We start from the raw sequence: 26,596 nt of genomic DNA, 5'->3' as shown, positions 1-26,596 counted from the left end.
ATTATTTACTTGTGGAAATGAATATTGGTTTATTTTATGGCATCTTTACAGGAGAATTCTTCAACTCCTTCAACAAGAGGGTGAGTTTGAGACTTTCTTGACTCGGGTTTATTTATGAAATTGGAAAGAGATACTGTATCACCTGTGAAATGTAGACTGTAGACTACTCCTTCATTTCCTTCTGTCTGTTTTACAGATTGTGTCCAATCCCAAGACCACAGTCACATTCTTTACCACCAAAACCAAGCCCCAGGTAGGACTAACAGCATTCAATTTAGAAGGTCTCAGAATTAAAGTCCCAGTACGACTATTTTCATAGTTATTGTATTGCTTTGCTATTACTACACCAATAATGACTTGTTGGTTTTGTAGGGGGAACATGAGGAGATCTCCCCCACCTGTAAGTGACGACTAATTTGCAAAAATGGATGCTTTGCAGAGATTTGATACGGTGCACATTAAGACACCGACTTACTGATTTTGTGACCTCACAGGTTCAGGAGCCAACAGATGCCGATGAATATGAAGTTATCGATCCAGAGGAGAGTGAGTATTAAACCATGGAGCAACTGACTGGAACAGACCTTTAGCATGAATCATTCAGACAAAGTGCACCATCTAGAGGCAATTTAGGAAACACGTTGCTGTATAAAGTGCCATAGTTAACACACATATACAGTTACAGTCAAAAGTTTGGACACGCCTTCTCATTTAATGTTCTTTTCTTTATTTTTACTACTTTCTCCGTTGTAGATATATAGTGAAGACATCAAAACTATGAAGCAAGATAAATGGAATTATATAACAAACAACTGTGAAGTAAATATGTTTTATATTTTAGATTCCTCAAAATAGCCACTCTTTGCTTTGATCACTGTTTTGCAAACCTTCGGCCTTCTCTCAATGAGCTTCGTGAGGTAGTCTCCTGAAATGGTTTTCACTTCACAGGTGTGACTTGTCAAGGTTAATTTGTGGAATTTCTTGCCTTCTTAATGGGTCCATCTGATGGTTGGGAGCATCAGTTGTGTTGTGCAGAAGTCAGGTTGGTTCACAGCTGACAGCCCTATTTGACAACTGTTAGAATCCATATCATGCCAATAGCCAGTCACCTAAGTAAAGAGAAACGACAGTCCATCATTAATTTAAGAACTGAAGGTCAGTCAGTCCAGAAAATTGCAAAAACTTTGAATGCATCCCCAAGTGCAGCGGTAACTAGATGAGCGCTCAGTAGAGGGCAGAACCACGCCCTCTGCTGGCGAAAACCCTGTCCTCCCTATACAACTGATGCAATATGTATCAATTTTGATCATCGTACGTATCTCCCTCCCTACTTGATCTGCTGACCTGTAACTCCACAACTGAGCAGGGGACCTTAGACTGATCTTCAGTGCCAAGTTTGATTATCATGACTTCAGCGGTTACAGAGATATCGGAACGGACATAGCCACATACATACATACATACATACATACATACATACATACTTACCCAGCCAGATACCGCACCGAATGCAATAACCCCGCCGACGTACCCGTCGGGCGTGGTTAAAAACCATCAAGCACTATGACGAAACCAGCTCACATGAGGACCGCCCCAGGAAAGGAAGACCAAGAGTCACCTCTGAGATCTTTGTTTATACTTGCGCGAAACAGAAAAAAGTGAATGGATGGTCTCTTCTTCAGGACAATGACTCCAAACACACCTGCAGGCTGTGTAAGGGCTGTTTGACCAAGAAGGAGAGTGATGGAGTGCTGCGTCAGATGACCTGACCTCTACAGTCACCTGACCTAAACCCAATCCAGATGGTTTGGGATGAGATGAAACTGCAGAGTGAAGGCAAAATGGCCAACAAGTGCTCAGCATCTCTGGGAACTCCTTCAAGACTGTTGGAAACCATTTCAGGTGACTACCTCATGGAGCTGATGGAGAGAATGCCAAGAGTGTGTAAAGCAGTAATCAAAGCAAAGAGTGACTATTTTGAAGAATCTAAAATACTAAACATGTTTTGACATATTTCACACTTTTTTTTGTTCACTACATAATTCCATATGTGTTCATTCATAGTTTCGATGCCTTCATTGAGAATCTACAAGGTAGATAGTCATGAAAATATAGAAAAACAACCGAATGAGACCAGTCAAACTTTTGACTGGTCGTGTGTATAACTGAACTGTGCTGCTCCTCTAGGTTCCAGTAACAGCCTTGCACGGGGTCTTCCTCCACGTCTCCCCAAACCTTTACCCAGAGAGTAAGCACCTTCACCTGACAATGAACCATCCAGTTACACATGATAAAGCTTTAATCTTTATCAAAGTATTAACAGAGCTTCTGTTTATTTCATTTTTTTTAATCTCAGGAGGTCACCGAAACCAACTCCAGGACCAGTAAGAATTTCTTTTAATAAATAAAATATTTATAAAAAAAGAAATATACAAACAATATTTGATATAATCTTTGCTTTACTGTATGGTAGTGGTATGGTCCATGATAAAGTGCTTTCTTCCTATATTACGCAGATTTTGTATCAATTGACATGATTAAAACTGAATATTTTTGTTACAGAAGCCAGATTTAAAACCAAGGGAATTTGAAAGTAAGTGTTTCAATTACCTCCCATTATTGGCTACACCATGCAGAGTGAGCATCTAATAAACACTAGAAAACCTGCCACTGCTGCTTTCACTGAAGTTTTCTCCTGAAACCTGATTAAAGCCCACATTACATTTACTCTGTGGATTCCTCTCCTGCCCCAGGAAGATTTAATTGTATACATTCATGCATATGCTGCATATATAGAAGACATCAGTTACATTTACTTCAAAGTCATTACGATATGCAGGTTTTTCCACACTTATTCAATCGAAAAGAGGAAGTAGAGGAAGTAGTAGTGATGAGTTTTAATTTGTGGAATTTGTCTTCAATTTTCTACTTCTTGGTAAACACTGAACAAGGTAATTTTAGTATGTCTGTATTTTCAAAGGCAGATCTCTCCCAGTGGTGCGTACTGAGCAGAAACCTCCTCTGAAGGCTTTTTCGCTGGACTTGAAACGACCACAGTAAGAAATGTAGCATACAGTCTAAAACTCTACATTATATTTACACTGTAGATGTGTATGTCTAGCGCTGCTCAAATGAGGAAAATTGCCTTTAATCACAGCTTTGTGCTGTATATTTACTGTGTCTGCTCTGTTTGTGGCTCTCTTGTAGAATTCCTCTCCCACAGTTTACCTTACCAAGTAAGTATATCTCCTCCACGTGATTCACAGCAGGTTAACAGCCAGTTGCACAGGAGTTTGGTATTCTAATATGAAGTGACATGAATTGTTGTTTGTTGTCTCAGAACCAGGAGAGAGAGGAAGTGTTTCAGCTGAAAATGAGTCAATAGACCAGCCCAAGGTGCGCTCCTATGGCAACATAGCATAAAGATGAGTAAATGCTTTTATATCAAGAGTGATTGTTTAAAACATATTTCCATTGTTTTGTTTAGGATGCAGATGTGTATATGAAGCCCTGGTATGCTGCTGCATGTGACCGAAAGACTGCATACGACGTCTTGTTCTGCGCAAATAAAGTGAGAATCTTATTATTGAGCAGTGAGAGCACTGTTGCTTTTTAAGCTGAGCAGTAGACTGATTACAGCCTGTTTTCTGTTTCAGGATGGAGCGTTTATGGTGAGGAAGAGCTCCGGTCAGGACGCCCAGCAGCCCTATACATTAGTGGTGTTTTATAAGGGCAGAGTGTACAACATCCCAATCCGCTTTATACCCAGCACTCAGCAGTACGCTCTGGGAAGCGAGAAGAAAGGAGAGGAGGTGCAGCAAAACACTTCTTTTTATTCCTCATTGAATATATTTTCTCATATAGAGCTCTGTAGATTTTGTCCAATATGCCAAAAGTGCATGAGTCACAGAAAAAGTCATGTTTGTCTGTCCAGGAATCTGTTTATTACGAGTGTGGTAATCCTGAACAGCAGACAGGACTTAATTTTACATTTCATTATTTGCACAGCGAAATAACAGAAAGACCACAGGACGCCTAAAGTAATACCGTACATGGACAGTGTAGAATGTTATCAACTCCTTCAGGTGGTGTGAGGGAGGGTTTTTTTTACTGCAAATGTGATCACATATAATCCTTTTCTTCCGGCCACCGGCCAAATATTTCCACCTCGTTACAATCAGCGAAGCACAGGTTGGATTAATAGCATTAAGTGTGACTCCATTTGATTCCAGCGTCCCAGTAGGACATGGCAGCATGGCTGCAGCTGGACACTAAGGAAATGAGTCACTTTGCATCTTCCCTGGCAGCTGTATGCCTGTAAGATCTGATGCACAACATTGCTGGATTAGTAGAAGTTTGTAAACTTCTAATACTTGGTGTTTCTGAAGGCACTTAGATATGTACTGGAGTACAGAAAATACAGTGTAAAACACTCTACTGCCTACATTACTTATACTAGAGTACTGTGCTATACTACAGCCAATACTTTTTCTAATTGTAATTTAGATATCAAATTATGGATGTCAGGGTGTTTTGAACAGCTCCATCAGGACAAGTTAATTCCTGCTCATTGGCACGGAGCCTCAGATAGAGACATTCCATGTGAAACTGCAGGACTTGGGGTAAAAGAAAAATAATTCAGTGTCAATCAGAACTAAATATACAAAAAAGTGTTAATGTTTTGTCAGTCAGGTTTAGCTGAATGAGAAAAAGGGATGACTTTAAATTACAAGTGTGACCTCTTAACCATTTCCGGAATTCATGTCAAAGATCATTTAAATGTATTTCAAGTAGCGTATGTTAAATTTATGTAAAAAGTTAGCCTGTTTTTGTAATTCTGTCGACTTTATCCGTTTAATTTATCCACATCCTTTTTTCAGTATTTCAGCAGCATCTCCCACATCGTTGAGAACCACCAGAGGACTCCTCTGGTGCTGATCGACAGTCACAGCAACTCCAAGGACACCACCAAGCTGTGCTTCCCCGTCAAGCCCTAGATGACCTTCACTGATTGCAGACAGTCCAGTGATTGGAGCTGTACATCCCAATCTGCTGGGTTTACTGTCAGATTGCTTCTTACAAAAGTCACTGGGGCTGTTGCTCTGTCACGTACCAACTCCCTGGCTCAGCTTCGAATGAGTTACATTAAGAGTGAAGTTGCAGAGGTTTAAAACACACACTGTATGGTAATTTAAGACTGATAGCTGTGTCAGAACAACTTTAGGAGTTGCCCATTCAGGTGTGTAAGAGAATATTAGTGTGGAGAAGGTCAAGTCTTCTCAGCATGCACTGGGGCAGAGAAATTAGCATAGTCATCATCAGATCACAGAGAAGACAAAGGCATTTCAGTGACCCAAACAGCACAGGTCCAAACCCCTTTTAAACCTTAAACTGCAGTTAGTCTGACAGCAGCAGCCCCACTGTCTGAGGCTGTTCGCCTCCTTCATGCTGGACTTTTCCTGCCCTGCTGGCCATGCAGAGCTAAAATAGCACCGACGCAGAAGACTTTTCAACTTGTTTTATTAAGATGTTTTTTTAATGCTCAGTCAGTAAACAGTGTAATAAAATATATGTGAGGAATGAGAGAAGGAAGCACGTAGACAAATAAGTTGTTTATGACGGCGTAACTTTGGAGCGTGAAAGCTAAAAGGTTGTATATTTTGTTTTAATAAAACTGTTTTCCTGTTTTGTACAGCTCAGCTCACATCTTCAGTCACAACAAATGCCACCAGGAACTGACAAACGGATTCATTTATTCTCTGTTCAACAAGTAATGCTTTCATACTCATGCACATTTGTTGCATAACAATAAATTCTAGGCACTTGGTGAAAATTCTCAGGTAATATTTTACAGTACCTCTAGCGGGAGTATGTACAATTATAAATCTTTTAGCTAAACAGAAAAAAATGTATTACAGACACTCCAGAAACAGGGATTCATGCACAATTTAGGTACATCTGTCCAATGGTCCTTGACTGACAAACACGCATACACACAGGAGCCACAGTTCCCATGGTGTGGATACTGAGGGATCACGGCTGCATAAGGAAATGTTGAGCCACAGTAGGACACTGATTGAGATTGTCGTAGGCTTAGGCCTGATAAGGTGAGGTAACAGGACATAGAAATCCTCCTTTCATAGTGCAATTAAAAGATAAGATTATCATCATTTCAAGTCAAAAGAGGAAACCCACCAAAGGAAAAGAAAACATGATCAAATCATCGAGGCCTCTTGATCTCTCAAAATCCAGATTTTGTACGAAATGATTTAGTCGGCGTGTCATTGACGTCACAAAACGCAAGATTACTTTTTTAAATTTGTTGGGTCTTCGGGGATAACAGCATCCACTGGATACATGCATGACAATAGACTTCTTCACTACATTTCAACATAATTTGGAGTTTATACAAACAAAAAAAATTCACAAATATACTAATTCTTCTAATGGCCCAAAGAAACATAGCATAGCAGAAAGAAAGCATATAAAGACTAAACATAAGAGTCATAAATAAATGTTGAATAAAACAGCTTATTGCCTTCTTTACACACAGTTTTGGTATATCTGAGTAACTTGTGGGCCTCTGTGTCCCATTCCAAAAACATAAATATGACAGCTACCACACTGTATAGCCTACCCGTACATAAACTGATCCATAAAACAGATGGTATGGCAAATATACATATTACAGTGTTCTATTTAAAAAAATCCATATGACAGTGTACTTAAATCACCTTAAATAAAGCTATTGCGTAGACAAATACAAGCAATTCAAAGAACTAAATTATCAGCACCACATCCGTGTGGCTTTACAAATAATGACTCATCTACAAGGAGTCTGTGTCAAGCTACTCGGACAGGGAGGAGGACAATAGGTAAAATGAAAATTACCCTGAGAATGTGAACCCTCCAGGAAGCGTGATTTGATTCTCCTCAAAACAAACAACCAATCATAATTAAGACTTTAAACAAAAAAAAAAAAAAAGGTTCCATTATTGTTTTGTTATATTGCAAAGTCACCTTTTTCCAGGCTATTTTTCATCCAGTGTGTGCGACATTTAAGTTTTCACAGTTTGGCCTTTTCCACTCCATCAGATGCCGCTGCCGATGGGCCATCCACATTTGCTGGCTTGTAAAGGCCCTGCCGCAAAACCAGCAGCGCAACTTCAACTCGACATCCCTGCTGGGAGAAACAGCACCAACCACTTCGTACTTTTTCCTCGTCAGCCTACGAAATTTGAACTTTAAAGCGAACCTCTCCTGTACAGAGCTTTTACTCTGCCACGAAATTTCAGCTTGGGCATCCTCGGGATCGTTTGTCCGAGAGGCCTCTCTGTTCAAAGCTGAGAGAGCGTTCAGAGTTCTGCGTGACAGTACGACTTTCCTCACCTCTCCTCGGTACCTGTTGACGACCTCCATGATCTTGGCCACCTCGGGGATGTCAGCATCTGGATGATTTAGCACCACAACAGGCTGGTCTCCCGCTGGACGTTTTACCAGCTGAGAGGGATTTATGGCTACTAACTTCAGGGTCCTCTCCAGGTCTTTTGGGACCGGCTGCCACCGAAGCCCAGAGGCTGGCGAGGGCTCCTGTTGGATGGCTTTACCTGGGGGCAAACTGATGCTGCTGAGGAGATCTGGGCAGGAGTCCGGGGGCACTTCTCTGTCCGGCATCCCTTCAACACTCTGGTTACTCTGCTCTGCAGAGAGAGCAAGGCAGGAGTCTTCCATGTTTACCTCACCTGCAAGATAAAAGGAGTCAAATTTCAAAATGCTTTGCTTTGAATTCAACATTTAAACTGAAAGTTCAAATATGGCAGGATGCTTGTTAAATCTTTAATCAGCGTGTCTATGTAGGAACTATAATTTGCCATCTTACCCTGTGGTGCAATAACACGTTGGGAAAAGGGGGAAGACATGCTGCTGCTGTGAGGTGTCACTTCATGAGCAGGTGAACTATTCTTTTTGTCTGACACATGGCAGTCGGTGCCACTGTGTGACGTTTGGAGCTGCACTTTCTTGGGGTACACCTCTTCAGTCACTGATGCAGCCCTCAGATTTGCCTGGCTTGTGCTCTTGTCAACTTCAGACTGCAACAGCTGCAGTAATTTCTCTTTGTCCTCTTGCGTTTGACACGTTGACAGCAAGCCTTCAAGCACTGCAGGCCTGTTTGTGGTCATATTTTCAGACCCTGTAAGGTCTGCAGCGCAACTCGGGGTGAGTTCTTCTCCTGGCTTTAATTGGAGGATTGAATTAACGGCTTCAGATGAGTCAAGAAGATCAGACTTGGAACCTTTAGTCCATTTTTTCTGATGTACTTCTGGTGGCTGCTCGTTTGGAAGAATCTGTACCAAACCCTCCGTTGCTGTATGAGGATTTGACAGTCCACAGTGGCCATCCACTGAACCACCTTCTGATGGAGACAAAGAGCTTTGAGACACCCACTGCTTCTCCTTCACAGGGTTCTTCTTCAAAACAATCTTTAAGGGCAGGGCAGGAGATTTTTTATCCCCTTTTTTAAATCTTGTCCTTCTTTTCCGTCGTCGTTTTCGTCTCTTGACTTTTGGTAGGGCTTTATGAACGGATGTCTGCTCTGCACTTTCATTTGTCAACTTCAGATCACTGGATGTAAGAATCCCATCACCCTGCATTGGCCCCTCCAGTTTTTTACCATTTTCCACTATTTCCAGATGAGTCTTCAGTTCCTGATTCTCCCTGTTTTCCTGCATTTGAGTGCACGGCTCACTATGGACCGACAGTGAAACATCATTATGTAGTTTGTTTTCAGCCTGTGGACAGGATGCATGATCGTTCAAATTTGACTGACATCCATTTTGGTCGACTGCACACTGAGCATCATCAGCAGCACTATCAGGAGAAACGGCGTCCTTATCCGACATCATTTTCAACCTTTTAGCATAAGCAGCACCGTTCTGAGCGACGGTTATCTTGTTCTTTACTGTAAGGACAGTGAGATCTGACGAGTTTGACACAATGCCATTCTCCACCTTTGGGTGAAGATTCATGTCTTGAGGGACATTTGACAAAACAGTTTTAAGAGCCTTGGTCCATTTCTGGTCACCGGTTTCCCCCGTGACAGATTTCATCAAAAACTGCTGCGTCTCCTCAAGTGTTGTTTGTGGATCTGACAGATGGCAGTATTTATCTAAGAATTCTCTCCCTGGCAGAGAAAGGCAGTCCTGTGTCAGCCAGCACATTTCCCTAACTGCACTTCTTGTTAATCGGGGCTTCATTTTGGGGATAGTATCACTTGGTTTCATTTCTACGGAATGAACCTCCTTCTTCTTCCGTCTCAGGTTACTATTCTGGCAAGTATGGACAGCTTTAATGTGCTTCGTGATCAACCACTCATGAGATGCCTCATAGCTACAGTGTTGACAACGAAAAATCTGAGTGGTCGACAGCTGATTCTTGTCCTTTGTGTGCAGCGATAGATCAACATCCTCAGCTCCTTCCAGGTCCAAATTATGTGCATACACGTGTTCTAAAAATACTGTAGCGTCACCTGTGGAGAATTTCTGGCACACTTCACATGAATATTTGCCGTTGGGACAGTGGCACAGAGTCAGGTGTGCACTGAATTCTGCCCATGTGCGTTGAACATTGTCATTACAAATGCAGCAACTAGAAAAAGTGTCTTTGTGGCTTAACAGATGAACCTGAAGGTAGGAGAACTCATGTGTACTAAAAGTACACATATGACAGGAAAACACTGGTGGGTTCCCTCTGTGTTTTTCCTCAAAATGTCTCACTAAGTCTTTGGGAACATATTCCAAGTTGTCCTTGCATTGAGAGCATGTGAACCTGAGTGTATTTCTGCTGTCATTTGTCCTACGGTGACTTTGCTGTGCTTCCTGCGGGGGCTTCTGTGATGAAGGCCACGCTGTGCTCTGCTTCCACGCCGCTGGTGTCTTCTTTGGTCCACGCTTATCTGCGCGTTGCATAGCTGGGGGCTGAGCGGCAGCCTTCCTGAGGTGCAGCCGTTTGCGCCAATATCTGTTCTTTTTGGGGCGTCGTTTATTATCTCCTGTGGAGGTAGCTGCGCAAATATCCACCGAATCCATGGTTTTACAGATTTCTGAAAACACAAGGCATAAACAAATAAAACATTCAGCCTCAAATCTAAAGTGCTTCTTCCAAATACATTGATATCGGTTGTGTTTTCATAGAATTCTGCATGTGTTTAACAGCGAGTCCATGTAAAGAAGCTGCATTCAGTGTCCTGCTCTGCATGCCATTACTGCAGGTCCACCTGTTGCTGGCCATGGTTCAAAAGTCTCAACGTGGATGTGAATTCATCTCACTCAGATCATGCACAAACTAAGGAGTCTTCGAATTCTTATCTCCCAGGAGCAAAAAAAAAAAACTGCACTTAATCTCACCTGCTAGATCCATCAACTTCATACCATTCATAAAACACACAAAAGCCCCTCGGTGGTCGGTGAATGTAAAAACTTTAAACAAAAAACAATAACGAATGCACGAAAACTCAAAGTAAGCTAGCACTTTGGAGCAGCAGATTAATCGGGCAGCGTGCGGCCATTGTGCAGTTTGACTGGACCACAACAAAGTGAGAAGACAGCCTTTGTAACGAGCGACGGACGCCTCGGGAATAAAGTTACGATGAAACTAGTCGAGCCACGGAGCTTTAGAGCCCCTTAGCTTTCTCCTGAAAACGCACGTAGTAATTTAACACCGGAGCTAACCGTTCAAACTGAGTTTTGAATTAATGTGACGCACAAGAGCTTACAAAGACGAAATAACTTGAGGAATACGAAGCGTGGCTGCAAAGTTACACCAAAACCGCTTTTAAACCCCGAACCGAGTTGATACTGCAGATACACCCGTACGGGGTGGAAATTAGAAATAAAGCTGGAGTTGTGGGTGTAGTTGTGTCGGTTTTTACCTTTTTCTTTTGTGGAGCGCTTGACAGCTCAGCGAGTGGCAGCCATGATGGTTTCATCCGGGGACTGCAGCCTGTGAGCTGCTTTAGCCTTTAGCCTTTAGCCTGGTGCTCTGTCCTGCCGGCCTGCTGCTCTGCACACGCCGAGCTCACAGCGGTGATGTAGCGGTTAGGTTGACTCCTCAGACACGGCAGGACACACAAGAACAACCTGAACATAGTGTAAAATAAAACTGTAGGCAAACACGACTTCCAAAACTAAGTCTGTCTGCACTAAAGTAGCATGAATAGACTTCATGCCAGAACTGCACCTTCAATCCCGCTTATGGAGAGTAAACACCTGCACTGATATTACCAAATATTGATGTCAGCTGTCAGACTTACACAGCATGTGTCCATGTAAATAGAAGCTTACACACAAGCAGCTTCTCCTGCATTTTACTTCCAACAGGAATGAGGAGTGTCTGGATGATGATACTTGGTTTTTAAAATATGCTGTAAACCTTGGCAGTATAAGGGTCATTTCAGAACTGGAGGACATTTTACATCCCACTCATCCCATTTCAAATAATCCATGTACAACATACTAAAACATGCAGTTGTTGAGCAAATTTTCTTGTCCTGAAACCAAATTGAATAAACCAGGAGAAAAGAATGTTTGAAACTATTTTTAAAAATACCAAATAAGTCTAGAGTTCACCCTAAAAATCACACCCCCCATGACCAAATTGAATCTTAAATTAAACTGTTAAAATTAAATTTAAATCTGATTTTTTGGTATCATTTTTTTCATGGATATCTATTGTAATTGTGTGTGTGTGTGTGTGTGTGTGTGTGTGTGTGTGGGTGGGGGGGGGGGGGTTAATCAACATAATATTTTAAATAACAACTATTATGCATGGAACGTGTCTCACAACAACCCTGTTAGCATAACCTTTTTAGCTGGTTGATGAAGAAGAAAACAGTGAATCACATGATACACTGAAATTAACATCATCAAACAGTTTTCCAAAAGAATGGGTAGAGCAAAGCTTCCTCTTTTCTATTTTTCATATTTTCATAACAATATCAGCCTTAATTGAATGTCTCACTCTACCTCACACACACTATGATGTGTATTATCAGAAAAAGGCAAATTCTTTTTATTTTTTATTTTTTGCTATTTTTCATCAGTAAGTTTTTCCTCTTGGTCAGCAGTAACAACTAGATAAATATCTAGCTTCTTCTCCTGAGAAAACGTTAACATTAGCTTGGATTAGCAACCCTGGTACTATGATTAGAGTAGGGTTAGCAAACGACAAATAAAACATGGAATAAAAATGTCACCATTGATGTGTAAGCTGAGCCAATCAACCCTTTGACAGTTTATTACCTATTGACGGATATGTAGCAGAAAACTGTAAAAGAGAAGGTCTATTCTTCAAAACTTTTGAAGCTCAAATGTTCTCCAATTCTGGAATGACTCATATATATATACACTGGAAACGGCAGATTTTTCATGGAGGGGTAAAGAGGCCCATTTCCAGCAACCATCATGCCTGTGTTCTAATGCTACATTGTGTTAGCTAATGGGGGGTGGCATGGCTCAGTGGGTAGAGTGGCCGTCTTGTAACTGGAAGGTTGCCGGTTTGATCCTCGGCCCATCAAGCTCATGTCGAGTTGTCCCTGAGCAAGACACCTAACCCCTAATTGCTCCTGATGGGTTGTTGTGGTTAGCATGGCAGCTCCCACCATCAGTGTGTGAATGGGTAAATGTGACATATCATCATGTAAAGCGCTATATAAATACAACCATTTACCATTTAATGGTGTTGAAAGGCTAATTGATGATTAGAAAACCCTTGTACAATTATATTAGCACATGAGTTTTCATGGAAAACATGAAATGGTCTGGGTGACCCCAAACCTTTGAACAGTCGTGTGTATATATATTTGTGTGTGTGGGTGTGTGTGTTGGTTTAACATACCAAAAGATGGGGCCCCAGCATGCGAACACCAGACAGATTTCCCAGCTACCGGACAGACGACCACACGCTACTGACCTGCTTTAGCTGTTCATTGCTGTGTGGAGTAGCCAGTGCCTGACACCATAGCAAACTGCACATACATATCCACAGATAAAAATAGTGCAACATCAACTTTTAGCTTAGACTACATAACTGCCTGACCGAACCACAGCAGACTGGGTGGTCTACATGGTCAACTCGGTGTCTAAAAGCAGCAAATTTGCTTCTGAAAAGAGGCCTTAGACATCACACCTGGAGTCTCCTACAGCTACCCTCCCAGCAGTCACTGTGACTGCTGTGGACTTCCACATCTGTTCCAGTTGTTCCTTCAGCACCTTCTCAATCCTCTCATGATCCTTCTTCCTGATGTTGTGTCAGCTGATGGCACGTGTATCACAACTGCCCTCCTCTGCTCCACCACTGTATCAGGGTTTGTTAGCCAGCAGCTGCTTGTCCATCTGAAACCTGAAGTCCTGCAGGATCTCAGCTCTGTCATTCTCCCCACATTTGGAGGGTCTCAGAAGCATCTTTACACAGCCTGCACCGTTGGTCCTGTCTGCATATAACATATGTAAAAGAGTGAGCAGGTGTGTCTTGTGGCTGATCCATTAGCTTGCAAAACAGTGGAGAAGTGAAATGTTAGATTGCTTCTGCTGTGCCAAAGCGAAGCTGGACGACCTCTGGGTTGTTCCGGCACTTCACAAATTATACTAACTCAGAGTGAAGGGCTACTCCTCATAGTTCAATAACAGCTATAAAAATAGCCCACTGGGTCTGAGTTCGGTAAATGTAACACACTTTATTGCGTTTAGACGACAGCCTGCACACCGGTGACCTTTCAGTGATTGTTAATAAGACTCTCGACTTGTATTTGCAAATAATAAAAAACATTCTTTCATTTGTGAACTGTGTGAGAAATAGCCATAAATACGCAATTTATATATACAATCATTCCTGTACGAGTAGTTGGTTTGTCATTAAATATTATAGGGATGAGGAAAATGACCTTTGTGCTGCCAACAAAACTAACATAAGATTCTAAAAAAAAAAAAAAATCTAAACTTTTCTGTTACCAAGGAACATCGCATGTATACCAAAGAAATCTGATTCAGAAACTAGTAGATGTCTTGTATCAGTAGCACCCATCATCTTCATCTTCAACTTAAAATCATCTACAGCCTCTACTTCGGTATGTGTCTCGATGTCCTCTGAGAAAGAGTCAGCAGTGAGTTGCACACACTCCTTAGCAGGTCAATGGCTGCCAACTGCCCTAAAATCATGAACTGCATGACTCCAGGGGGAGGAGGAGCACTGAAAGGAAGGCCACCAGCTCCCTCCACCCAGGGCATCATTTGTTTCCTCTAGGAGACAGTTCCAGTCCATTGAGAAGAAGACTACCCACCACCTCAACAGCAACTACCACTGAGCACTAAGCAATAGCAATCCTCTTAAGACTCACCCCCTGCATGCAGCCACACTCTCCACACTGCTCTTTTTATTATTTAAGCACAGCATGGTAGCATTGTGATGCCTTTTTAGTCACACATATATTGAATTTGCACTGAAGGCGGTAAAGAGAATTAAAACAATGCAAGGTTAATTACATTTAAATGGATGTTTCTGAGTTACATGCTCAATAAGCTATTATGTCAGTTTTCACTCTAGTTTTACATTTTAGAATCACTGATTTAGTTGATTTTTTTTTCTTGGCATTTTTTGCTCAAAATAGAAAATGATGTTTCAGGGAAAATCTTCTGCATCGTCACTATAATGATTGTTTCTGTTAACTTGGGACACTGCATTACATGAAAGTCCCCCAGCTCTTGACAAACAGGGAAACCGCTGGAACACTGATGTTGCTTTAACCTATTTGGGTCACATTTAATGGTGCTGCGCTGCTGGGGCAAGCTGACCCATTTTGGATTTACTTTACAAAAGTGACTCATTGAATTATTTTGTCAGCCTGAAATTAAACAGGCATGGCTTCTTCTGTGGCAAGAACACATACAGAAATACATGTGCCAAAACGAATCTAAAATGCACTGATGTTGTTCATTGAATGTAGTTTTTAGGTGGAGGACTCAGACTGTCCTGGGACGACAGCAGAGGTGAGTTTACTGAATGTGTAAAAAAAAAAAAAAAAAAGACATCTCAGAGTGGTTCTCACAGCTATGTACAACACACATACAGTTGTGCTCATAAGTTTACACACCCTGGCAGGATTTGTGAAATATGCACCTTTCTTTAATTAAACATGAATGATCAGAGCAAATACAATTGTGTGATGATAAATTACTTTGTCTGACCACCAGCCCTGAATGAAAGAAAGGTTTTTCCACAATCAAACATATCTTCAAAAAAGGATAATATTTTACAAATTTTGCCAGAGTATGCAGATTTATGAGCACGACTGTATGTATGCATGTGATTAGTCAGTATGTATTTTATTTGCTCAAGTTTGCATCATATTTCATTCATTTGGGGCGCAACATTTACAAATTGGCTAACTGTACATTTCAGTGGTCACTTTGTCTTGAAAATTTTCACTTTCAGGAGCGAGAGGAACAAAATGGATACACTCCCATGAGCATCATGTGGCCTATAAATCAGCACCCTGATGACACACTATATACAAATAAAGTTACCAACAAATAAAAAATGGTTTATTTTTGCTTTGTTTTATTATAATTAGACTGTTTAGAACATTCTTTTAAAATGGTTTTTATGGGTATTTACTGCCAAATTACGTTTTATTGTGCTCTATTCTGTTGCTCAATTGTGGTGAAGCCTGTGCTTAGTTTTTTGTTTTTTATTTCTCTCTTGTGGTGCCATGGATGTGGTAAAAGAGGTTCTTATTTCAAATCAAATGTATATACGATTTTTTGAAACATTTATTGATTACCTAGCAATCTAAAAATAACAACTTTTCTGTTTTTGTAAGCTGCAAATGTGCAACTCTGTGTTTGGAATACGTCTATGCACAGATATTTGACATGAATGGGTTCATTAAGAAAGTAGTAGACTATCCAACGATTGGATGTTGACAGTAATACTTATTTGTAATTGGCTGCGTCTACGCACTACCTGTTCTGACGTGTTGACGTAATGTGATGCTTTCAAGTGTGGATCAAAAACTTCTCGCTCACTTTGAAAGTTTCCTTTGGGAGACAGATGATATCCTGACGTGAAAATTTCTGGGTGTAAATAATATTACAATATTCCACCCATAATTTGCCACAAGTGCGATACAAATAAAGTTTGTTTGTTTGATTGATTGATTATTCATGTCCATTTTCAATAAATACGCTTTGGCATGTTTGATAACTTCCGAACGTAAAATGAAGTTGTTGTTTTTTTAAATGACAAGACGTGTTAAATAAGCGGCGATTAAATCTGGTTTAGTGTAGTTTTTGTGCTTGTCTGCCGTTAAACATCATTTTTCGTGTTTTTCAGCTTCATTTAAGTTGGTTATCCTGTCGAAGTTCCGGACAGCCCTTGAACGCAGCAGCAGTGTTTGCTGAGCTCGTGCTGCGGAGCCTCACTGACTACAACAATGAGTGGCAGCAAAGCGTGTCCGGCTAGTTTGGGTTGAAGTTTACTACAGTGAAGCTGCCCGTAATATTCACTGCATGTGCTCATTGGGTGAGTGCCCTCTCTTAACACACCGACACGACCTTTATTTGACGTTCCCTCCTCAGAAAACCACCAGGGTTCATCCCGGTATCCACTTCTGATCGGGGACCAGCTCCATGGCTGCGAGTCTGAGAGTCATTGTGTGTCAGGAATGAACTCCCCCCCTCCCATGTGCAGCGCATCTTCAGCACCAAGTATTAGCTGGTTGATTGTGTTCCCGTGTTTTGCCTTTCAGAGGTTTCCAAAGCACTGTGTTAAATGGAGCTGGAGGACCAATGGTGGAAAGGACAACTTGCTGCAGATATATACCAGGCGCTGCGATACAAAGTGAGTGGGACACCAGAAATTCCGAGCTATAATAGACCAGAAGGAGCAACCATGGGGGGAAAAAAGTTTCTTTGAAGTGTCATAAAGTTTCAGCATCTTATTTCACGTACACATTACACCAAAAAATGTTGATGTAGGTCAGTAGTCGCTGTTAAATGTTACATCAATCCGTAATTTCTTTAACCATGTGTTATTATTATCAAAGTTTTATTGTCTTTTCACAATATGTAATGGGGAAAAAATTGCAGTTAAAAAAAACAAACTTGTGACTTTTCTTACTGGGTTCTGAATTATTTCCAGGATTTGGTAATGTGTGTAAGGGTCATTCCAGAAATGGAGGACATTTTACGTCTCACCCCTCAAATTTCAAATAATTCATGTACGAAATGCTAAAGCATGCCATTTTTGTGTACATGTACTTGTTTTGAGACTAAATCTTAAAAAAAAAAAAAAAAACAGGAGAAAAGAATGTTTGAAAATATTTTTGTAAAATACCAAGTAAGTTTAGAGTTCCTCCTAAAATGCCATTTTTCTCTTGTCCCACTCCTCTGATGATCAAATTGAATCTCAAATAAAACAGTTAAAATGAAATTTAAATCTAATTTTTTTGGTATTACTTTTCAGTGATGTCTCTTGTAATTGTGGGATTTTTTTATTGAACATAATATTTTAAATAATAATTATTATGCATCTAGCGTGTGTCCCACAAAATGTTAGTATAACCTTTTTTGCTGGCAGAAGAAGAAGAAAACATTGAGTCACATGATGCACTGGAATTAACATCAGTTTTCCCAAAAGAATGATTTTTTAAAAAAGCATTGATTTGATTGTTTTCAAGTTCAAAAGTACACACAAATCATGGGAAAATGCCAATATGTCATTTTCACGTGTAACTTTCTTCTCAAATTCTTATTTTTAAGCTAGGAGGCTCACTTCTTGTGGGGGTACTTGGGCAAATAGCAGAAGTAGATATCTTTATATATTAATAGCTGTTATTTTATACCTTCAAGTTTATAACAAACACAAAACTAATAAAAGGATTTTTACCTTTCAAAAATTCCATTGTACTGAAGTACCCTTAAATCAGAGTTAGCTATTTTGTAAGACAAATTTTTCTTAAAACTTAGTCACGGAAAATAGACACAAGGACTTTTTTTTAATATACTGAACAGAAAAAAACTTGTTCCATGTCATATTTGAGTTATTTTGCCCTACTTCACATTGCATTTCCTGCAAAGTAACTATTGTCCATGCACACATCATCTTGTCAATGCTAAAACGAAATCGTGTAATGATGATCAACAATGTGTTCTTGATGTCTCAAATACAATCTGCTGTTTAACAGGAGCTCTCGTTGCCGTCCTACAAAGGCCAGTCCCCTCAGCTGAACTTGAGAAGATATTTTGCAGACCTCATAGCCATCATCAGCAACCGCTTCAGACTGTGTCCTGCAGCCAGACACCTGGCCGTCTACCTGCTGGACCTCTTCATGGACCGCTATGACGTCACGCTGCAGCAGCTCCACATGGTTTCTCTCTCATGTCTTCTTCTGGCCAGTAAGTGTCCTGCAGCTGAACTCGCATGCCAGCATCTGACTGCTTCATCTCTATGCTACTGTCACAGTTCTTCTTCTTCTTCTTCTTCTTCTTCTTCTTCTTCTTCTTCTTCTTCTTCTTCTTCTTCTTCTTCTTCTTCTTCTTTCCCTTTTCCCTTCAGGGGTCGCCACAGCGAATCAATTTCCTCCATCTAACCCTGTCTTCTGCATCTTCTTCTCTCACACCAACTACCTTCATGTCCTCTTTAACCACATCCATAAAGCTCCTCTTTGGTCTTCCTCTAGGCCTCCTGCCTGGCAGTGGGAAACTCAGCATCCTTCTACCTATATGTTCTTCTCTATAGGTAAATTTGAGGAACGGGAAGACCGGGTGCCAAAGCTGGAAACCTTGAACAGCCTGGCCTGCATGAGCTCCATGAACCTGGTCCTGACCAAGCAGGGTTTGCTGCACATGGAGCTGCTCCTGCTGGAGACTTTCCAGTGGAACCTGTACCTCCCCACAGCTGCTCATTTCATTGAATACTACCTGTCTATTGCCGTGCATGAGGGGGATCTGCATGACGGTTGGCCAATGACCTGCCTAGAGAAGACTAAACTATACATGGCCAAATATGCTGATTACTTCCTGGAGGTTTCCTTGCAAGGTACATTGCATTGTATAAGGTATCTGGACTGCTTGCCCTGACAGGTGTCACTCAGTGTGACACCTGTCACTCAGACTCTCACCTTGAGAGTCCAAAATGGGAGAAAAGTTCAGTTTCACCAAGTTGAAATTAGATGAAATGTCCTTGATTTGAGAATTTATAATGGTTCACCATTACAAAAAAGGAGGTTTCTGGCAACAACATTCCAATAAGGTTTATTTGTCCCTTATCCAGTCTGATCTGAGTCTTTTCCTATTTAGTATCTGCTGTTAACATTTTCCTAGATAATACAAATTGTAGATTAGCTGTAGTACTTGCTTGGGCCCCAGATGAAGCCTCTGCGACCAGAGATGGGTAGTTCCATCCATGGAAAGCAGAAAGCATTGTAGAGGTTGAAGTTGACACAATGACAAAGTCTTTGTAAGGCTTAATGACATCCGGCCAGTGCATACGTAACGAGAAAAGTACTCAGAGTGCAGTACTCCGCCAAAGCTGCTCAGTCTTCGTATCATTTCCGACGGAGTAGTCCGCAGAGGTTGATTTGTAGTAGGATCGCAATCATGTGATCGTCAGCAGGCAGCTGACACAGTGTTCACTTGTTGTCATAGTTACAGTGACGCCTTGCTGTTATGAACGATACAGAAATTTTGAAAAAAAAAAATAGTAGTCCAGATTATAAGCCACATCACTGCCAAAATCTATCTATCCTTAATCCATTTTTGAGTAATGTTGCGAACAGAAAGACAAACAGGCAATTCAATGCTTATCTTCACATAACTCCACCGCATTCCTTGGCGGAGTACTAAATCACACTTATACTGAGGAAGATAGCCTCCTATACACCTGTGGAATTAAACCTTATGTGCAGCTGTTAACATCTGTCAGTGGCTTAAACTAGCAATGTCTGCACAGGTATAATGCTCAGTTTGCCAAGTTGTTGTTGTAAATGAATCATTTCATCATTTTCAAATCTGACGCCTATGTGATGGCAGACGTAAACAACGGATCAGGGTTGTGCAGATTCCAATCAGTTAAAAATTGATCAACCCTGATCTCAGTGTTAGAATTGGCAGCATGCCTGGATTCTGGCAGACACTTGGCGGTTTGATGGTTAACATTTGGCAATGTTGAAACTGAACCTTACATTGCTTTATAGTTACTGAAAAATGCCGTTTTCTTTTTAAGAAATTATTACAATATGCTGTGTTAATTTCTGGAACTACTGTTTTCCTTCTGCCCTCAGATCATGTGTTTTTGTGTTTCACACCATCACTGGTGGCAGCTGCATGTGTGGCTTCTTCACGCCTCATCCTCCACCTGTCCCCTACGTGGCCACCCCGACTGCAGTGCCTCACCGGCTACACATGGGAGAACCTAGTCCCATGTGCAGAAAAACTACTTGTGTGCGTATCTAGCTCCGATGACACCGACTTGCATACATGACAGTTAATCAAAATGGCTTGTGTCACAAGAGAAAAAAATGAAATACAGGAGCTTATTTTGGTGACAGTGATTAAGATAGATACTGACAGCTCACAATGACACACTACACAAGGACAATAGGCCCACAATGACAATACAGGCAGACAGCAGCCTGTACATTTCACACTATACATGCAGTGCTCATCTTACAGAAATGACTCTTTTCACTCATCAACAGTGCATCTCTTTGTCTCATTTTATTCCTCAGTGCACATGACAGTGATGTCAAAGAGGCCAACAAGCAAAAGTGCCAGCAGCCCAGCCAGCAGCAGCAGCAGCAGCAGCAGCAGGGCCAGACAGTGTTCCACAGTTCAGGCCAGGCAGCCACTGTGGCTCAGTACCTGCACCAGCCCAGCATGCAGTACCCCCAACAAGCCCCACAGTCAGCTCTGGCACCCAACCACAGGCCCGCCTCCTACCTCAACCAGTCCACCACCAGCCTGCAAGCTCCCAACGGCTCCCAGCTCGCCAGCACCCAAACCATCTCTGCCTCACTGGATCCAAAGTCTAACATTCCCAACAGGGCTTACCAGGTCAGCATGCACTACTCCTGCACTGCTCCATGCTTTGACAGATGAGGGTTTTTCAAGATTTTGTCATTTTTGGGCAGGATGAGAAAAGATACGGTGATCTGTTTCTCCTGAATGTAAGCGAATACTCTGAAGGAAGGGAAAAAATCGTGTTTTTAATTTGAAGAGTCTTGATGAGATTGGTGGAGCACTTTGAACCATAAGGTGTACGCAATGTGCAATATGCCTACTCTGCTGTAGTTTTCTGTGTAGAGCTTGCATGAGGATTTTTTTTTTCCCCAAGATGTTTGAGATATCAGGTATGAATGTTGTTGTGAGGTGCTTGAGGCACAGTTTGCACCTCTGTATCCACTAATGTTACTGCGTAATTTAGCTGCAGACCAAAATTGTTGTATTTATTTAAGCCAAAGTATATCAGAAGTATCGAATGCACAAATACCTTGTGCCTGTAGCCATTGTGACTATTAGTATGCTAAGTTAAAAGGGCAGTAACAAGAAGGGATTTTGTCAGTTTGTGATTGAAACAAGAGTTTGTGTAGATGTTCTTTTTCCTATTTTTGTTTTCCTTTTATTAAATTTTGAACTAATGTCATTTGTAAAGAAGGGAAGGAATTTGTTCCTGTAGATGACACTATGTCCCAAGAAAACTTTTGCTGTTCTGTACACAGGATTTCAGTCAGTGCTGTCCACTTCTATGATGATCATTTTAAATAAAATTCAAACCTGTGTTAGTTAAACTATCATTCTAGTCCAGTGCATTTGTTTGAGGCAGTACATCATCTTAAAATTTGTTCTCCTTTAAAGACCCCTTCAGGTGAAAATCAAGTTTTTTTTTGTTTTTTACCTTTAAATATTTCCAGGCAACATGGCTGAGTTTTTCCACCTAGAAGCACAAATTCAGACATTCAGAGTGGTAACAAAAGCTGAATAACCAATCCTCTTTGTTTGCAGGGTGGGGCTTTCTCCATCATTATTCCTCTTCAGAGTTGTTGTTCAGTTCAAACATGTGTGACTCAAATATTACAACTTGCCATTGTGTAGTGGACAGTATTTTTATAGTCTTCTATGTGAGCTGTTGTGCTTGAACTGCAAAGAGGAAGGAAAACAGTGCAAATTCAAAATGTAATCAAAAAATTCAAATAGAATATAATGCAGTTAAGGTATTTTTTGTTCTCCTGTAGACCTTTTTATGTCATTTTTCCTTGCTGAGTTAACATACATACAAGGATGACAGGCTCTTCTGTCCTCTTTTGGGTCTTAATTTTTTTGGGCATGTAGCACATTTTCATATCTTTTTAATACATTTATAAACTATTGGACTACAATAGCTCCTCCAGCAACGTTTCTGCTCATGTTCAAATGTATAAAACATGTATTGGGATGATTTTTATGAATCCTGTACATCTCAGCTGAAGGTGGCTGAAACCAGAATGCAACATTTTTGGCTTTAACTGATTCAAATTTTGATTAAATCTTTTAAAGAATGACACTTAAACCTGTCCTTAATACTGGAAAACAAACAAAACTTCTAAAAGTATATTTAAAACATTTACCTGTTGGCTCACAGCTTACCCAGTTATGAGGCTTTTTGAGAAAAAACATCCTCAATGCCAGACCTCCACCTGCTTTGACCTTCCGTTATCACCCTGCCTGTACAGGCTCACAGCGCCACAGGAGGAGAGTCAGTGGTTTTATGAGCTCATACTTCATATTTTGGAAGTTAAAGACTCGGTGATGACAAGTGAGGCATTGTGTCTGTAAAGTTACACTGATTATTACTCCACCAAGGAACACGGCGGAGTTATGTGACGATCTGCATTGGTTTGTCTGGCTGTTTAAATGAAATTTCAGAGGTCAGAAATGACACAAGGACCAAGTGATTAGATTTTAGCAGCGATGTGGATTATAGTTTGGATCCATGGATTTGTTAAAGATTTCTGCATCCTTGCAAGATAGCAGCACGGCGTCACTGTAACTATGACAACAAGTGAACACTACATCAGCTGCCTGCTGATGTTCATATGATTGCCATCCTACTACAAATCCACTGCTGTGGACTTATCAGGACTTATCCATCGTAAATGATACAGGGAACAACTGATTTAATTGTGGGGGTGTTTCCAAGTCCCATCAAGTCCCATCAAGCACTACGTATTTAGGTCACATGATTCAATACCTGTACGTAACGTACACGTGCATAACACACGTCTGTGCTCATGGCAAGATCATTTTGTTTGTGGGTACATCTATATTATATGGACACATTCTAGATTGCCGTGATTTTTGATAATCAATAACTAATAAATAAATCAGCATTTCTACAAAAAAATGCTGCATTTGTGACATGTTATATGGAGGAATGAACAGCCTTAGTGGACTACTGTGCTCTGAGTGTTTTCGAGTTTTAAAGGACTACAGATGGAAATTAGCATGATGCTAAATCTGGTGCAGCCATCTTTTTAATGTAACTGCATGCTGTCCTTTTTCAAATAAACTTGAAAGAAAGATATACACCCATTGCTTTTTTCTGATTTTTATTGAGGGGGACTAATACATGTGGTCCAAGTGTTGTTGCGATGCATCCCCTGCATTCCCCCCTAAACCTATACCTATGTATTGATAGCAAAATGAACTACATCATATTTAGGGTATGTCATCAGAGCATCATGATGTAGTTGATGGGGAACCAACTACTGTGTAGGCAAAACCTTACACATCTTGTCATTCAAGGTGTTTGTTTGTTTTTTTTAAAAAAAACAATTTTCTGCATTGTGGAAGAAAACAGAAGAAATCAAAACAGTGAAGTAGAAAATGGTGCGTGTCTGCTTCCTGCAGTCTCCTGCTATTTTTATACTGTTGGCTGTCAAAGATATAAAAATCACCAAAACAGTCAAGGCAGTGCATCCTGGATGACAGCTGAAAGGGAGCTGTACAATAAAAAAATGCATTTGTATTCATTCTGTTTCTCGGTTCCATTCCTTTTTTTTAATTCGTCACAGTAACATTCACTCTCTGTTGAGTGTGAGCAACATTTGGCGATCACTCTCTGTTTTGTGGGGTCTAGCAGTGAATGAGGAGCTGCCAATTCAGATGTGTCACACTCCATCTTCATGATCCTCAAGCTCAGTTAGCTGTTATTGGATCCTGAAGTACAACTGTGAGCAGTTTTTCACTGACACTCTACAATACATGTCCTGTACACAAGAGCATGTTGGAGGTGATGAGACAATCCACAGTCTGCAGAGGGCAGTATGAGCCACATTTCTGTTCAGGCTTTTCACCGTCTTGGCTACACATCTCTTACGTTTTCCCGCATGTGTCCTGTAAAATTATCCCTGCGATGTCAGACACTGGATTAAGTAATATCATAAACATAGCAGTCATTCTTGTATTTTAATGTTTCTCCCTGATTTAAAACATTTGCATTTATTGTGAGTCTTTTTGTGGTTTAATAATCATTTTCTTCAAGATAAAACAGATTTGGTGTATAAAACTTGGGAGGGAGATGGAAAATATTTATTCTTGTATGTTGAAACTGTGGTATACATGCTTTCCTTCTTATTGGCATCAGAAGAATACAACATCTTTAGATCGGAGAACACAAAACCACTCCCTCCTCCTTGATGTAAACTCTAAATCATTGTCTTTATTCACCTTTGAGGCTGGAATCACAGCAGTTCCTTTAAGTAAACCTCTAGGGGTCTAAAGAAGCCCAAATTATAGTAAGTTCCTGTTATAAAACAATGTGGTCCAGCCTGAAGGAAACAACACTTCCACGTAAACCTCTAATGCACTGCTGAGTCTTGATGTGGCAGGACTACTAAAATAGCGTTTCCGATATGAGGCAGTACGCTGCAGAGGCCTTCCTGTGGAGGAGGAGGCCGACCGGTGAACCTGGTGATGAGGAGTCTTCTGGCTGCTTCTGATTCGCTGTTCCTCTCCCAGTCTGTGTATATACATTCGCCAAAGTGGTAGGTGGACTGAGATGCCATCCAGCAAGTTTTCCTGCTCTGCTTTATTTTAGTTTTTTGCATATTCCCTCCTGCGTTCAGTTAGTAGATTGACTCGCAACTAACTTAAGCACCTTTCGTCAGTGTTTTGACATCACAAAGGGACTTCATTCATGATCAAGGAGGCACAATGAAAACCACAATGAGCAAGGATGGGGGAGGCAGCCCACGGCGGCATGAGTTGAGTCTTTTCTGAGTGAGACGGAAAACCAAAAATGTGATCACCATATGAGCATTTTAATGTTTTGAAGCCAGCTTCAAGTGAAAGGCTGCAAAAGAAGGAAACAAACTCCCTTTCATGTACCGGTACTATTTTTTTGGGTTGGTGAAATGTTTTCTGTCAAAAAAAAACAAAAAAAAACGCCCACTCATCCATCTGTTGCACACTAAATTAAGCTCTAGGGAGGTTTAGCAATTGTATTTCCCATGTTCAAAACGTGCATTTTTGTAAGTGCGATGAAATCCTTTGATAAACTAGTATGATTTGTGTCTGTGCTGGTTGTCAGACTACAGCACAGCAGGCTTACTGAGCATGGACTTTCAAGCAAAAACAGCAGTATGCGTGCCATTACTAATAGACCATCCGCTCAGAGATGAAAAGAAAAAATTAAGCATTGATAATATAATTGGGCATACTGAGAGGAGCTTGTAGCTTGTCCAAACTGGGAAGTTTTATGCCTCAGTGTATTTTCAAGTATCAGCCATGAAGCTCATGGAGAGAATACCAAGAGTGTGTAAAGCAGTAATCAAAGCACATTGCACACCTGTGCACTAATCATGGTGTCTAATCAGCATCTTGATATGACACACCTGTGAGGTGGGATGGATTATCTCAGCAAAGGAGAGGAAGGAGAGAGGAGGAAGAGGGGAAGAGGAAAAGAAGGGGGAAAAAAGGTATGTGTGTATATATAAAAGAAGATTAAAAATGATAAAATACAGTGATGGCAATATGAATGGTTATAATAATGATAGTAAAGTACAAGAAGGTGAAAAGGGAAGAAAAAGAAAGAGGGGAATGAAGGAAGGAGAGAAAAAGGAAAGAAGAAAAGGAGAGGGGAGGGAAGGGAAAGGGGGAAAAAAGAGAGAAATCTTGTGACACATTATCCCTCAGTTGTTTTTTTTTTAATGCATCACAAAATCGACAAATACGTACTACCACCAAGTGAGCTGGCAGTAAGCTTCACTTTTTTTTAATGCATCACACCTAAATAGACATACAAAACAATCATTAACGAGGAATCAATGTGTTGCTTGAAGTTTAATTTTCTTTGGACAGCTCCTTCCTACTGTTCTTTTCAACTATTATTGCCATTACTGCTACTCCGACTAAATTTCATTAATTTCCCCTTCAAATATATTTTGTTACATCTCCTTGATCCCTTTTTTTTCTTCTTTTTTTCTTTTCTTCTCCATTCTTTTGCTCCCTCATCTCCCCCTCAATTTAGCATTATCATACTATAATGTGTGTCTACTTCCTTTTGTTGT

At 40.7% G+C, this 26,596-nt stretch overlaps 3 protein-coding genes across 5 annotated transcripts in view; 2 read left to right on the top strand and 1 right to left on the bottom strand.

The window, feature by feature from the left end:
* Positions 1-5,692, top strand: part of blnk (B cell linker) — a 29,212-nt gene extending 23,520 nt beyond the window's left edge. For all 3 annotated transcript variants that reach the window (XM_022217500.2, XM_022217507.2, XM_051960176.1), the window contains 13 exons: positions 52-80; positions 197-253; positions 373-400; positions 495-546; positions 2,188-2,248; positions 2,357-2,384; positions 2,563-2,593; positions 2,981-3,056; positions 3,208-3,236; positions 3,341-3,396; positions 3,488-3,571; positions 3,657-3,812; positions 4,881-5,692. In XM_022217500.2, the coding sequence (XP_022073192.2) occupies positions 52-80; positions 197-253; positions 373-400; positions 495-546; positions 2,188-2,248; positions 2,357-2,384; positions 2,563-2,593; positions 2,981-3,056; positions 3,208-3,236; positions 3,341-3,396; positions 3,488-3,571; positions 3,657-3,812; positions 4,881-4,997 (804 nt within the window). In that variant the 3' untranslated portion in view covers positions 4,998-5,692. The remainder of the gene's footprint in view (positions 1-51; positions 81-196; positions 254-372; positions 401-494; positions 547-2,187; positions 2,249-2,356; positions 2,385-2,562; positions 2,594-2,980; positions 3,057-3,207; positions 3,237-3,340; positions 3,397-3,487; positions 3,572-3,656; positions 3,813-4,880) is intronic.
* A 44-nt stretch (positions 5,693-5,736) lies between these two features.
* On the bottom strand, positions 5,737-11,063 carry LOC110967779 (uncharacterized). Its single transcript, XM_022217488.2, has 3 exons — positions 10,928-11,063; positions 7,880-10,099; positions 5,737-7,742 (listed from the first exon to the last, which is right to left on the bottom strand). Exons 2-3 carry the CDS (start codon positions 10,083-10,085, stop codon positions 7,039-7,041), a joined length of 2,910 nt encoding a protein of 969 aa, XP_022073180.2. The 5' UTR covers positions 10,086-10,099; positions 10,928-11,063; the 3' UTR covers positions 5,737-7,038.
* A 5,390-nt stretch (positions 11,064-16,453) lies between these two features.
* Positions 16,454-23,614, top strand: ccnj (cyclin J). The gene is made up of 6 exons (XM_022217224.2): positions 16,454-16,572; positions 16,799-16,890; positions 18,236-18,446; positions 18,790-19,089; positions 20,333-20,492; positions 20,780-23,614. The coding sequence occupies exons 2-6, from the start codon at positions 16,822-16,824 to the stop codon at positions 21,147-21,149; spliced, it is 1,110 nt and encodes a 369-aa protein (XP_022072916.2). The 5' UTR covers positions 16,454-16,572; positions 16,799-16,821; the 3' UTR covers positions 21,150-23,614.
* The last annotated feature ends 2,982 nt before the right edge of the window (positions 23,615-26,596 follow it).

Source organism: Acanthochromis polyacanthus, chromosome 15, assembly GCF_021347895.1.
Source record: "Acanthochromis polyacanthus isolate Apoly-LR-REF ecotype Palm Island chromosome 15, KAUST_Apoly_ChrSc, whole genome shotgun sequence".
Classification (NCBI taxonomy): domain Eukaryota; kingdom Metazoa; phylum Chordata; class Actinopteri; family Pomacentridae; genus Acanthochromis; species Acanthochromis polyacanthus.
Note: the sequence above shows the minus strand (reverse complement) of the source record. Positions and strands in the feature narration are given on the sequence as shown.

Bases quoted from the DNA above. Each gene is read 5' to 3' on its own strand.
- LOC110967779 (XM_022217488.2), bottom strand. From the start codon at position 10,085: ATGGATTCGGTGGATATTTGCGCAGCTACCTCCACAGGAGATAATAAA. The intron at 7,743-7,879 runs GTAAGATGGCAA...TTTATCTTGCAG, and splicing joins ACGTGTTATTGCACCACAGG to GTGAGGTAAACATGGAAGAC.
- ccnj (XM_022217224.2), top strand. From the start codon at position 16,822: ATGGAGCTGGAGGACCAATGGTGGAAAGGACAACTTGCTGCAGATATA. The intron at 18,447-18,789 runs GTAAGTGTCCTG...TCTTCTCTATAG, and splicing joins CTCATGTCTTCTTCTGGCCA to GTAAATTTGAGGAACGGGAA. The intron at 20,493-20,779 runs GTGCGTATCTAG...TTTATTCCTCAG, and splicing joins TGTGCAGAAAAACTACTTGT to TGCACATGACAGTGATGTCA.